Source organism: Ostrea edulis, chromosome 6, assembly GCF_947568905.1.
Source record: "Ostrea edulis chromosome 6, xbOstEdul1.1, whole genome shotgun sequence".
NCBI lineage: Eukaryota > Metazoa > Mollusca > Bivalvia > Ostreida > Ostreidae > Ostrea > Ostrea edulis.
In genome coordinates, this window is record NC_079169.1 from 6,621,175 (window position 1) to 6,634,404 (window position 13,230).

The 13,230-nt window shown below is 35.8% G+C and overlaps 2 protein-coding genes and 1 pseudogene across 9 annotated transcripts in view; 2 read left to right on the top strand and 1 right to left on the bottom strand.

The window, feature by feature from the left end:
- Positions 1 to 5,343: 5,343 nt before the first annotated feature.
- On the bottom strand, positions 5,344 to 5,913 carry LOC125645429 (uncharacterized). The gene has a single exon (XM_048870929.2). It carries the CDS (start codon positions 5,911 to 5,913, stop codon positions 5,344 to 5,346), a length of 570 nt encoding a protein of 189 aa, XP_048726886.2.
- Positions 5,914 to 7,893: 1,980 nt separating this feature from the next.
- Positions 7,894 to 9,527, top strand: LOC125647572 (uncharacterized; annotated as a pseudogene).
- An 899-nt stretch (positions 9,528 to 10,426) lies between these two features.
- LOC125683459 (nuclear receptor coactivator 7-like) overlaps positions 10,427 to 13,230 on the top strand; it is a 62,058-nt gene continuing 59,254 nt past the window's right edge. For 4 of the 8 annotated variants that reach the window (XM_056141424.1, XM_056141423.1, XM_048924607.2 and 1 more), the window contains exon 1: positions 10,431 to 10,548. The gene's annotated coding sequence lies outside the window, so the exon portion shown is untranslated. Of the gene's footprint in view, positions 10,549 to 13,230 lie in introns of all 8 variants that reach the window. The other 4 variants (XM_056141425.1, XM_056141426.1, XM_056141427.1 and 1 more) reach the window with 2 other exon arrangements.

The following is a 13,230-nucleotide window of genomic DNA, read 5'->3' on the forward strand; positions in this document are numbered from 1 at the left end:
GAATAACAGTGAAGTACATGTAGTTAATTCCATCGATAGTGATATATTCTGGAAAACAGCCGTATTGATATGAGTTTGTCCTAGTGTACGCTGTATATGTTGTATCATACTATCGATACATGTATATAGTCTACAGAATAGTACTTAAAATGGCAACTAATGACCCAATTTATACAGTTGTATAAAACCTGAATATGCTTTTTCTGTCAATATTCAGAATGTTTTCCATAAGATTTGGCAGGTATGTTAAAGTCTTGTCCTCCTCCGCCGCAGCGCGGAAGGGGACATAGAAATACCGGCGTCTGTCCGCCCGTCCCACTTAACTTTGTGGATGCAACTTCTCCAAAACCGCTCATACAACGGATTTTGTTCAAATTCTGTAGGATTGTTATTCACCATATGTAGATGATCATATTGTGCTGCCAATTTGATTTGACAAATTTTACAGCTGGAGTATATCAGTCTTAATTTCAAAATACATTGATAATTCGGGGTAAATTCTCTGCAGAGACCCCCTTGTAATCCCCACCTAGGGTGCCAGGGGCCCCCTGGATTAGATGTATATAGGCATAGGCATACACACACACACACACACACACACACACACACACACACATATATATATAAATTTATACATATACATGTATAAATATCTACGTATACAAACATATAAATATACATACCCATACACTCACACACATATAAATATACATACCCATACACCCACACACATATAAATATACATACCCATACACTCACACACATATAAATATACATACCCATACACCCACACACATATAAATATACATACCCATACACTCACACACATATAAATATACATACCCATACACTCACACACATATATATACTCATACGTATACAAACATATAAATATACATACCCATACACCCACACACATATATATACTCATACGTATACAAACATATAAATATACATACCCATACACCCACACACATATAAATATACATACCCATACACTCACACACATATAAATATACATACCCATACACTCACACACATATAAATATACATACCCATACACTCACACACATATAAATATACATACCCATACACCCACACACATATAAATATACATACCCATACACCCACACACATATAAATATACATACCCATACACCCACACACATATAAATATACATACCCATACACTCACACACATATAAATATACATACCCGTACACTCACACACATATAAATATACATACCCATACACTCACACACATATAAATATACATACCCATACACTCACACACATATAAATATACATACCCATACACTCACACACATATATATACTCATACGTATACAAACATATAAATATACATACCCATACACCCACACACATATATATACTCATACGTATACAAACATATAAATATACATACCCATACACCCACACACATATATATACTCATACGTATACAAACATACACAGACTGTTGAATTTGTACTTGTTACACTATAGGAACACTTTTGGATGCAAGTCTTTAGAAATCTCTCAACGGAATTTGTTCAGATTTTGTAGGATTGTTAAATTGTGCCGCCATATTGATTCGACAAATTTTACAAGAGTTGCACGGGACTTTGTTGAATTTGTACATTTTACGCTTTATGAACACTTTGTGGACGCAACTCATCAGAAACTGCTAAATGAATTTTGTTCAAACTTTATAAGATTCTTAGTCACCATATGTATACATATATATAGTTGATCATATTGTGCCGCCATTTTAATTCGACATTTGACGGGACTTTGTTGAATTTGTACATGCTACACTATAGGAACACTTTGTGGACGTAACTCCTCAGAGACCACTATTCAGATTTTGTTCAAATTTTGCATGATTGTTAGTCACAATATGTAGTTGATCATATTCCACCGATTCTACAAATGTTACAGGAGTTTTGGGACTTTTGTGCATCAACTTTTTTTGCTGCTGCATGGTGGGCGACATGCATATAGCTATATGTAGCAATCTTGTTTCTTGGTTTGGGGGGGGGGGTAGGGTAGGGGTAGGCTCCATTTTGTTGACAGAACATGTATTTATGACATAATGTACCAAGCTCACCGTGTCCAACCGTTACTTTGGGGGAGTCGCAAAAAAGTACGAGGGAGTCACTTTTAACGCCAGAGGGAGTCGATTTTCTTCGCTTCGAAATTCGCCGAAAGGTAGGTCACGGCTTTTTGTTGCATTTATAACTAGTATTTGCACAAATGCTATATTGCACGGAACAATACGATAAATAAGCTACATTTACATCAGAAGTTTGCAAGACTTAACCATCTGGTATGCTCAAACACTTCCGATCTATTTGCAGAATTCAAAACTTTTGCTACATTGAAGACAAAAAATACGCATTAATGAATATTTAAGCAGTATGACTAGATAGTAGGTGATCTAAATGTATTATTATTTGACAATCTTTATTGCTTGACAATCAGAATTTGGAAAATACTCGTTTAAAGAATGCAAGGAGACGATTTCTAATTTCAATGCAAAGGTAACGGAGGGGGGAATCGAACTTTGTTCATGATTAAGAAAGGGGGAGTCACAAAATACTTTGGATTCAAAGAAAAAATATGGTGCACAAATATACTTTTACCTGTTTATTTGATTTAAAGATACTTTTGACTTGTGTTTGCATGGATTATTTGATGATATAGATGGAAGAGCGAGATGGTGGAAATGATACCACGACCGGCTTTTGAATGCACAATTTGTAAAAAGACTTGTAAACTGAAAGGTAGTCTGCAGAGGCACCTACAGTCCCATAACGATGGAAATCAATTCCAGTGTCATTGTGGGAAATAATTTTCACAAAACTATTTACTGAAAAGACATAAAAAAACCCATGATGAAGCAAATAAAAAGAAACTTATTTGTGAAGTGTGTGGAGCTTCATATACAAGTTCAGGGGCCTTGAGTGACCACAAGAAATTCAAACATAAAAATGAGGGATACTTATGTACCCAATGTGAGAGACAAGCTTGTACCAAATGCGGAGGTCACTTCCCAGATCTTGATGGTCACAAGAAACGCCGTGCCAGAAAATCGAGGGGCCATCTGTTTCTTGTGAGATTTGTGGAAAAAATTTCCTTCAAAGGAAATATTTAAAAGACCATATTAAATACAAGCATTCGGCTACTGCAACCATTTCGTGCCCAAAGTGTGGAACGACCTTCCGCCATAGAAAGTCTTCAAAATCCCATCAAAAGGTTTGTAGCTCAAAGTAAGCACTCGATAAATAATGGGTTCCAACCTTCTCTCTCCTTTGAATGAGTTACTAACGGGTAAAATACTTAAATTTTGGAGGAATATAAGACGTATTTGATTAATTTGAAGTGACCTCCGCATTTGGTACAAGCTTGTCTCTCCTGTGAATGAGTTGCTAAATGCCTCCTTAATTGGTATGTGTCTTTGAAACTCTTCTCACATTGGGTACACAAGTATCCCTCATTTTTATGTTTGAATTTCTTGTGGTCACTCAAGGCCCCTGAACTTGTATATGCAGCTCCACACACTTCACAATAAGTTTCTTTTTATTTGCTTCATCATGGGTTTTTGATGTCTTTTCAGTTTACAAGTCTTTTCACAAATTGTGCATTCAAAAGCCGGTCGTGGTATCATTTCCACCATCTCGCTAATCATAACATGCTCTTCCATCTATATCATCAAATAATCCATGCAAACATAAATTAAAAAGTATCTTTATATCAAATAAACAAGTAAAAGTATATTTGTGCACCATATTTTTTCTTTGAATCCAAAGTATTTTGCGACTCCCCCTTTCTTAATCATGAACAAAGTTCGACTCCCCCCTCCGTTACCTTAGCATTGAAATAAGAAATCGTCTCCTTGCATTCTTTAAACGAGTATTTTCCAAATTCTGATTGTCAAGCAATAAAGATTGTCAAATAATAATACATTTAGATCACCTACTATCTAGTCATACTGCTTAAATATTCATTAATGCGTATTTTTGTCTTCAATGTAGCAAAAGTTATGAATTCTGCAAATAGATCGGAAGTGTTTGAGCATACCAGATGGTTAAGTCTTGCAAACTTCTGATGTAAATGTAGCTTATCTATCGTATTGTTCCGTGCAAAATAGCATTTGTGCAAATACTAGTTATAAATGCAACAAAAAGCCGTGACCTACCTTTCGGCGAATTTCGAAGCGAAGAAAATCGACTCCCTCTGGCGTTAAAAGTGACTCCCTCGTACTTTTTTGCGACTCCCCCAAAGTAACGATTGGACACGGCGAAGCTACTTATAATTATTTATAATACCTTGATATGATTAGAGTTCTAAGAATGCAATTGCAGATTCAATGTTATTTTTAGTATTAACCAATCGTCATCAAAACATAGATTAGTCTTTCCATCAGGATGAAACCTTTTAACCTCTCTCACAGTTTTAAAGCTTTGTTTAACGCCAGCTTGTTCTTCCCTGAGAATCTTGTCTAATGCATTTCTAATCCTGTTCAGTATTATACAACTCAGAACTTTGCTTGCTGTTGTAAGAGGGACGATACCTCTCCAGTTTTCACAGTTACTAAGATCACCTTTCTTTGCTAATTTGACTAGTAGGCCTTTTTACCATTCTCATGGTAAACACTCTTGGTTCTATATTTTGTTCAACAATCCGTACAAGTATTCGATAATTTCATTTCCACCTGCTTTCAATGCTTCTGATGGGATTTCATCTATTCCAGCTGATTTTCCATTTTTAAGGAATTTAATGGCAATCTTTATTTCATTCCTGCTGACACCTTCTGTTCTGATGTTAAGTTCTTCTCCTGGGTCTAATTCTATTGGTTCGTCTGGTTGTGGTCGATTTAATACTGCTTTAAAATGCTCGTTCCATCTTTCCATTTGTTCTTCTAGCTTTGTTAATGTATTTCCATGTTTATCTTTCACAGGTTTTGATTTGATGGTTTGCCTGTTACTGAGTGTTTTAGTGAGGTTTTGATTTGATGGTTCGCCTGTTACTGAGTGTTTTAGTGAGGTTTTGATTTGATGGTTCGCCTGTTACTGAGTGTTTTAGTGAGGTTTTGATTTGATGGTTCCCCTGTTACTGAGTGTTTTAGTGAGGTTTTGATTTGATGGTTCCCCTGTTACTGAGTGTTTTAGTGAGGTTTTGATTTGATGGTTCGCCTGTTACTGAGTGTTTTAGTGAGGTTTTGATTTGATGGTTCCCCTGTTACTGAGTGTTTTAGTGAGGTTTTGATTTGATGGTTCGCCTGTTACTGAGTGTTTTAGTGAGGTTTTGATTTGATGGTTCGCCTGTTACTGAGTGTTTTAGTGAGGTTTTGATTTGATGGTTCGCCTGTTACTGAGTGTTTTAGTGAGGTTGTAGAGGGTTTTGATGTCACCTCTATATACTACTTGTTCTGCTTCAGTGGCTAAGTCGTTTACAAAGTTTCTTTTGTCTTGTCTGCAGTGCTGTTTGACTTCTTTATCTATCTCTTGGTATTTCCTGTTGGCTTCATTTTTCTGTTGTCTTGTTTTTGCATTGTTGACAATATCTTTTGACCTTTTTCGTTCTTCAATTTTTGCCCATGTTCCTTGTGACATCCAATCTTTCATTTTGTTAGTCTTCTTTCCCAGCACTTTGTCACATGTCTCTTTGATGACAGTTTTACCCATTTCCCAATCTGTGTCAATGTCTAACTCTGCTTCAATATTATTAAGTGCTTCGAATCTATTCCTGAGCTCAATTTGGAATTCTTGCTTTTGTCCGACATCTCTCAGCTTCTCAACATTGTATTTTGTACGTTTGTTTTCGGTCTTTTTCTCTTTTTCAAGTTTGATTTTAACTTTAGCTATCACTAAATGATGCATAGACCAAATTGCTACACTCAGAGTCATCATCGAACAATCGGTGGAGTGGCAGTCCTCACTATATATAAATTTTATAGACTTTGAGAAGGCTTTTGATAGTATAAACAGAGATGGAATGTGGAAGTTGCTACGACATTACGGTCTGCCAGTTAAAATAACCAACATGATAAAAGCACTATATGAAGATTTCAAAGAACAAATAATACATGATTCAAACCTAACTGAACCATTTAAAGTAACAACTGGAGTTAAACAAGGATGCCTTCTATCACCTTCCTTGTTTTTGATAGTAATTGACTGGGTTACAAGACAGGCCTTTGATTCAAAGAGAGGAATACAATGGACAATGGTGAACAACCTTGAGGATCTAGACTTTGCTGACGACCTAGCATTGCTATCCCACCGTATAAAAGACATGAGAGACAAAACCAAGAAACTATATGAAAAGGGGAGAAAGATCGGATTGAAAGTTAACATCAAGAAGACCAAAATAATGAAAGTTATGACCAGGAAAGGGAGAACAATATCAGTTGAAGGTGAAGACATTGAGGAAGTAGACCAATTTACATACTTGGGAAGTATTGTAAGCAAAACAGGTGGGACGGAAGAAGACATTAATTATAGGATAAGCAAGGGAAGACAGGCATTTGCCATGCTAAAGCCTGTATAGAAATCTAACGTACTTTCTACAAATACAAAAATCAGAATATTCAACACAAGCGTAGAATCTGTTCTACTCTATGGATCTGAAACCTGGAGACTTACCTAAGGACTCCAACACAAAATCCAGGTGTTTGTCAACAAATGTCTTCGTTATATATGTAGAATATGGTGGCCTCGAACCATCAGTAACAAGAACCACTATATTCAAACAAAGCAAGACCCAGTGGATGAACAAATTAAAAAACGATCTTGGCAGTGGATTGGTCATACCTTGAGAAAACCTGTGAACAACTTAACAAAACAGGAATTGGACTGGAATCCACATGAATGCAGGAGACACGGGAGACCAACACACAGCTGGAGAAGAACAAGGCTGAAAGAACTAGATAACATTGGAACCACATGGAGAGAAGCCAAACAAATTGCTCAAAACAGAGTTAGATGGAAGATGACTGTTTCAGCCTTTTGTTCCGTAAGGGACGAAGAGGACTAAGTCAAGTAAGTCACAGCTTTAAAGCTAGGGCCCTTGAAAATAAGTTGAAGTGCATAGTGCAAAGATTTTTGTTCTCGATGATTTTCAATTTTCTTTGATTTTTAGAATATTTACAGGTTGTTGCATGAATTAGGTCAAATTTTACACACAGAACTACCTCTTGGTTTGTCTATCTACCTCCTAGCTGTCACAGTTTTTAAACTAAAGGACTTTTATTCATACAATGCAAAGAAAGTATATTACAGCCTGATGATGGCTGATGCTACAAATCATGGCTTATACACTCTATATAAGCTTTACACAGGCGTATTATTTACTGTTTTCGACATTCATGTTGATTTTTATGCCCCCGAGATTGAAGATCAGGGGACATATTGTTTTTGCTCTGTCTGTCGATCATTCTACACAGGTAATTCTGTAATTCTGTCTGAAACATAAACCTTGATAATGACTTTTAAACAGTAAGCGCTAGAGCTTTGATATTTCACATGAGTATTCCTTGTGACAAGACCTTTCCATGGGATACCAACATTTTTTACCCTTGACCTTGGAGTTTGACCTACTTTTTGAAAACTTAAACCTTGCTAATGACTTTTGAACATTAAGCGCTAGAGCTTTGATATTTCACATGAGTATTCCTTGTGACAAGACCTTTCCGTGGGTACTAAACCTTTTTACCTTGACATTGACCTACTTTTAAAAAGTTTGACATTGGTCATAACTTCTAAATGGTAAATATTAGAGTTTTCATACTGCACATGCGCATTTCTTGTGACAAGATTTTTCTACTGGTACCAAGATATTTAATTTGTCCTTGTGACCTTGGCCATCTTTGGAAGAATGCGGGACGTTTCGACTTCGGACGTTTCGACCTCAGGGACGTTTCGACCCAAGACGTTTCGACCTAAGACGTTTCGACCACAAGACGTTTCGACCTCAAGACGTTTCGACCCAATAATATATTGGTCGAAACGTCTCACCTAATTTTTTAAATTGATATAACTGGGATTGTTTTATGTGTATTTATGAATTGATTTTGGAATGTCAGTATTATGTATCTATGATGTTAAATAAATATATTTCAATGTTTGCCACTTGCGTTGTTAATTATGGGGATTTTGATTTACATAATGATTTTTGTAAAGTTTGAAAACAAATGCTTATTTCTTCATTGGAATTCATTATTATAATAATTAATTGTCGCTGTGACTACAAAGAGCCGCGTGCGGGATAACTGTGATCAAATGTGACAAAATTGGCGCTAATTGGTGGACTCGAAAGCGAAGCCTTTAAAAAATAATTAAGAGGCGGTGTTTTGGTATTCTATTTAGTTAAAATATCTATATTCATGTTGAAAAAACTAAATTTTCATAATAACTGGTTTTTACATCATTTTATTTTTATGATGTTCATTTCAAGTTTTCGATATGATTTTATTATTTCAGGTGTTCATGGCTCTCCTGGAGAATGTGCGACAACCTGCGGTGGAGATGATCACTGCAGATTTTGAAGCAGGTATGAAATTTGTGTAGCAAAGAAAAAATTACGACTATATGACATTTGCATACATTAAAATAAATAACCTACCGATTTGATTATTTGTAATAAAATATTATTTCAGGAATCTGGCAGGCTGTCAGGGACGTCTTCCCGAACGTGACCTTAAAGGGGTGTGTGTTTCATTGGACGAAGGCCATATGGACCCGCATCCAGAACCTCGGGCTCGTGACCACCTTCAGAGAGAGGGAAGCATCCCACACATTCATGAAACAGCTGATGGCCTTGCCTTTCTTGCCTTGGAATCATATTGTGGACGTGTTCCGGGTGCTGAGGGAGAAGTGCCCACCCCACCTTCAGGAACTGGTGCAGTACATCAACCGGCAATGGATGGAAAACGCCACCTTCCCTATCCGTTCGTGGAGCATATTTGAGTTCACGATAAGGACGAACAACGATGTTGAAGGTACGTGTGTATTAAATCAAATTGCTATGATAAATTACATACACGTATCATATTGATTCATTGTATCTTGCTCGAATGTGGGACGAAAGGCCGGGATTCTTGAATCCCGGCAACGACATACCTTAGTCGAAAATATGAATGAAAGTTTTTAAACCTCTCTTATATATTTTCTAATTCCCTTTTCAGGTTGGCATCGTCGCATGAATGGAAAGGCTAACGGGTTAGCCCTCCCGTTGTACCAGCTTGTGACCCTGCTGATGCGCGAAGCCAACGTTGTGAAAACGAGGAACGCAATGTAAGGCGATCTTCTGTGAAGATGCAGCAAAAAGTGCAACAGGCCACCACTCGCTATATGGATGAAGAGATCACCGCCTCCCACTTCTTGAAGGTCTGCGGATCCATCTACGGGGAGGGATTTGACATATAGTGAAACGTGACTCATCCATCCATGCATGATCTCTCATGAACGTAAATGTGAAATGTTAATAAAATGCTGTAATGGTAATAAAATTATTTAGTTACGAAGTGGCTTGTATTATTATTATCATCATCATCAATATTATATATATATAAATAAGAAAGCAGGAAAATATGCAGTTCCAAATTATATTCATATACATGTATATACAAATCTGGATTTTGACATCCATCCTCAAGTGAATACGAACTGCATAATTTCCTGCTTTTTTATTTTAAATTATTTTTACTCTTTCTATTTGGATTATATAATAATTTGAGGATCGCGATGAGGGAAGTCACATCATAACATGTGTTTTGTAAATTAAAAAGACTAAAAGAGCATTTATATTCTTTAAGGTAATCCAATTTAGGTGATATGCATGTTTTTTCATCGTGGATTACAAAGGTTTTGAAACACATTTGATTCACCAACATAAAAATCTTCATAGTCAAATACGGCCCAGTTATCTTTTTATCTAATAAAAAAAAATAGACCCAGTAATTGGTAAAAAAGTCTTTAGGATAGAAACTTCACAATTATCAATTAAAACAAAAAATCGACATTAGGGTCGAAATGTCTCAGTTATGGAAAAAAAATATCTTATTGGGTCGAAACGTCTAAGGTCGAAATGTCTTTGAGGTCGAAACGTCTTAGTTATATATAAAAAAATAAGTGGGACGCTTCGACCCAAAATTGGGTCGAAACGTCCTTGGTCGAAACGTCCTTGGTCGAAACGTCCTAGGTTGAAACGTCTTCCGAGTCGAAACGTCCCGTTACCCTTTGGAATTGGCCATTATCGGGGGCATTTGTGTTTCACAAACACATCTTGTTATCATTATTTATTAATTTTGTACATCTTTGATGTGATTAGAAATGATGAGTACTCTGTGATAAGAAATTGATTTTTAAAGAACGCGCCTCTTTGATCCCTCACCTAAATTTGACAATGTTATGAGTTATCTCTCTTTGTAAGTATAAAACGGAAGTAATGGAGTTGTAAACATGGCCGATAATTTGGTGGGAGGACAGAGGATTTCTTATCAATTCTGGAAGGAATGCCAACTAGAAGAAATGTAGGAACTTGTAAGTAGTGATTAGAAAACATTTCCAGTTGAATCAGTCGGTAGTTTTAAATTGGTAAAGTGTACAATCCTTGAACGCACCTAGAGCAACGTGCATTGATTTATTTTGCTCTATATCCAAACATCTGGTCAGCTCAGCTGATCATTAGTTCATAAAATCATTGGTAGAGGTGATAATTGCAAAGTGTTTCGAGAGTGCCTTAAAATAAAACTGTTAACCAAATTCAATGAACCAAAGGAAGTAATTTTCAAAGAGTCATTTAGAAAACCAGAAAGAATCTCTTCACGAGGCTCGTGTGTTACGTTTTACAGTGTATTTCTGGAAAATAATTCATTGCTAATCGAAACTTATTCAAAATAGGACGAAAAATTCAAACATTTTTGTCTTTAATAACTACGAGTGCAAAGGGGGAAAAAAACTTTGAGAGAAGTTCATTCATTGAAACAAATATAAGGATCAGAATGTGAAAAATATTGGCAATGGGTTGCATATTCATGTATATCTAGTAATGGTTTGCACCTGATTCACAGATTTCAAATATCCTGTAATATTTTGGAATATAAGGAGATTATAGTGACTCGGGGTATGTTTATATTATAAACAGTCTGACATGGGATAGTATTTGTAACTTCAAGTTCATCCCTACAGTAGATTAAAAATAATCTCATCGGCTTACATTGTCCAAAGTCAGAAAAGTGAGTACAAGTTCAATGTTCATAAAAGTGGTTTAATTCCAAACCATGTGCCCTAATCATAGTCATTGGAACTAATGTTCGGAATCACAAAATGGTGTTTTAATCAAAGCACAGTGATGACATAGACATAAATGTGCATGGATGATATGATTTCAGGAGATCTTTATATGATAAAGTCTGCCCAATGTTACTTTTGAAGAGAATACTATAAATTTATAATCTAACTTTACATTGATATGATGATAAGTTGTATTCATTGAAATACTGTATGTAATTGTGTTATTTCCCCTTTTAAATTTCTGTTCTGAGATGATTTACATGCAATATTTGTGTATATATATATGAGAACTATGGTGGCCAGAAGGTTTGGATTGCTGGTGCCAGATAGCTCAGTTGTTAGAGCACCTGATTAGGGATTATCGGGTCTTTGTTCATATTCTTATCTTCATCCAGTGACACTGCAAACGGAATCAGTAGTTTTCTAGTCATGCTCAGAACTGATTGTATATTGCTCATCATTCTGTGTCTTGCCATTTTTGTCTAGATAAAGTAAATATTTGGAAATTTTCACTGTCAAAATATTGTACATATCCTCTACTTTTCATCCATATCAAATTTCTCTGGTGTAGCATTCCTTCATAAGACCAAAACAAACATTTTGTCTTTTGTGAGTTAATTCTAAATGTATACTTCTTGATCATGATTGAAAATATTAATATCAAGAAATGTGAAACAGTTTAGATAGCAAGACATAACATACAAAACAGCCATCAATCAGTGTTATGTAGTGATGTTATATGTATTGCAGCCAGTTCTCTCTTGTATCCACTTAGTTGTAACATAATAGTTGTAAGTATAGAGATATTGAAAAATACAATGGTTCATACCCGATATAAAGCAGTTTCTCAGGCATAGTTGAAAAGTTTTATATAGTTACATCATGTTAAACCCATTGGTAACCCAGTATAGATGAATCACAGACTCCAATTTGGTGGGACACCTGTCAGCTTATTGCTGGTACCCTCCCCCCTCCAATCCAGTGAAGTTGATACCCATGCACAACTGTGTGGACTGGGGGAGAGAGAGAGAGAGAGAGAGAGAGAGAGAGAGAGAGAGAGAGAGAGAGAGAGATCCTTGTGGTACACATGAGCATGCTGTCCTCTCTATCTGCATGGTATAAGAAGTATGGAGCAAAATGTAGAGTGGCAGCTTCATTTTGTCATAATAAACACCACAGTATGTGTTTTTATCTCCATTTTGAATGTTACACCTTCTGATGAAAGGGAAGCCTGACTCATGCTGGATTCTATATATTCTATATATATTGTACGATAGATATTTGAGATCTTTGCATCTTATTTGTGCGAAACGTTGAGCAAAACGTCTCCTCTCCGCGATGGATGTTGCGTTCTTTTTAATTTTAGGAGCATATGATGTATGTATATATACCCTATTGAGATTTTCAGCTATATGTATGATACACACAGAGAATATGCTACGAAATTCATGACTACAATGTTCCATAAAGATGTCAATAATCATGGAATGTGAATTGTAATTAACATTAAGGTTACACAATACATACTTGATTAGAAACTTTCATCACGACCATTTATAAATTCCCACTGTAAGAAATTTGAATCAAGTTGACTATATGCTTATTTTGAACATTTGCTGAAGATTTTTAAGCAGTGAAAGTATATTAAATGTACATATTTAACACATGAGAGATATTCCTATATAAGTTCCTTGTATATTTTATCAGTATGTAGCAGCGATTAGGACTCAGAAATAAACACTTGACATGAACGAGATTGGTACAATAGATCTTGTCACCTGTATCATTCATTTATTAATGGAAACTACGTATATATCCTATTAATAAGGAAATGATTGGATCAGAATTAATTGAACAACTTCCATTTAAGAGACGTTGCAGATGTTGCAGTTTAATGTAACAATTATCTCAATGAATGTGAATTATTAT

What these genes read in the sequence shown, in the direction of transcription:
- LOC125645429 (XM_048870929.2), bottom strand. Translation starts at nt 5,913, where the DNA reads ATGACTCTGAGTGTAGCAATTTGGTCTATGCATCATTTAGTGATAGCT.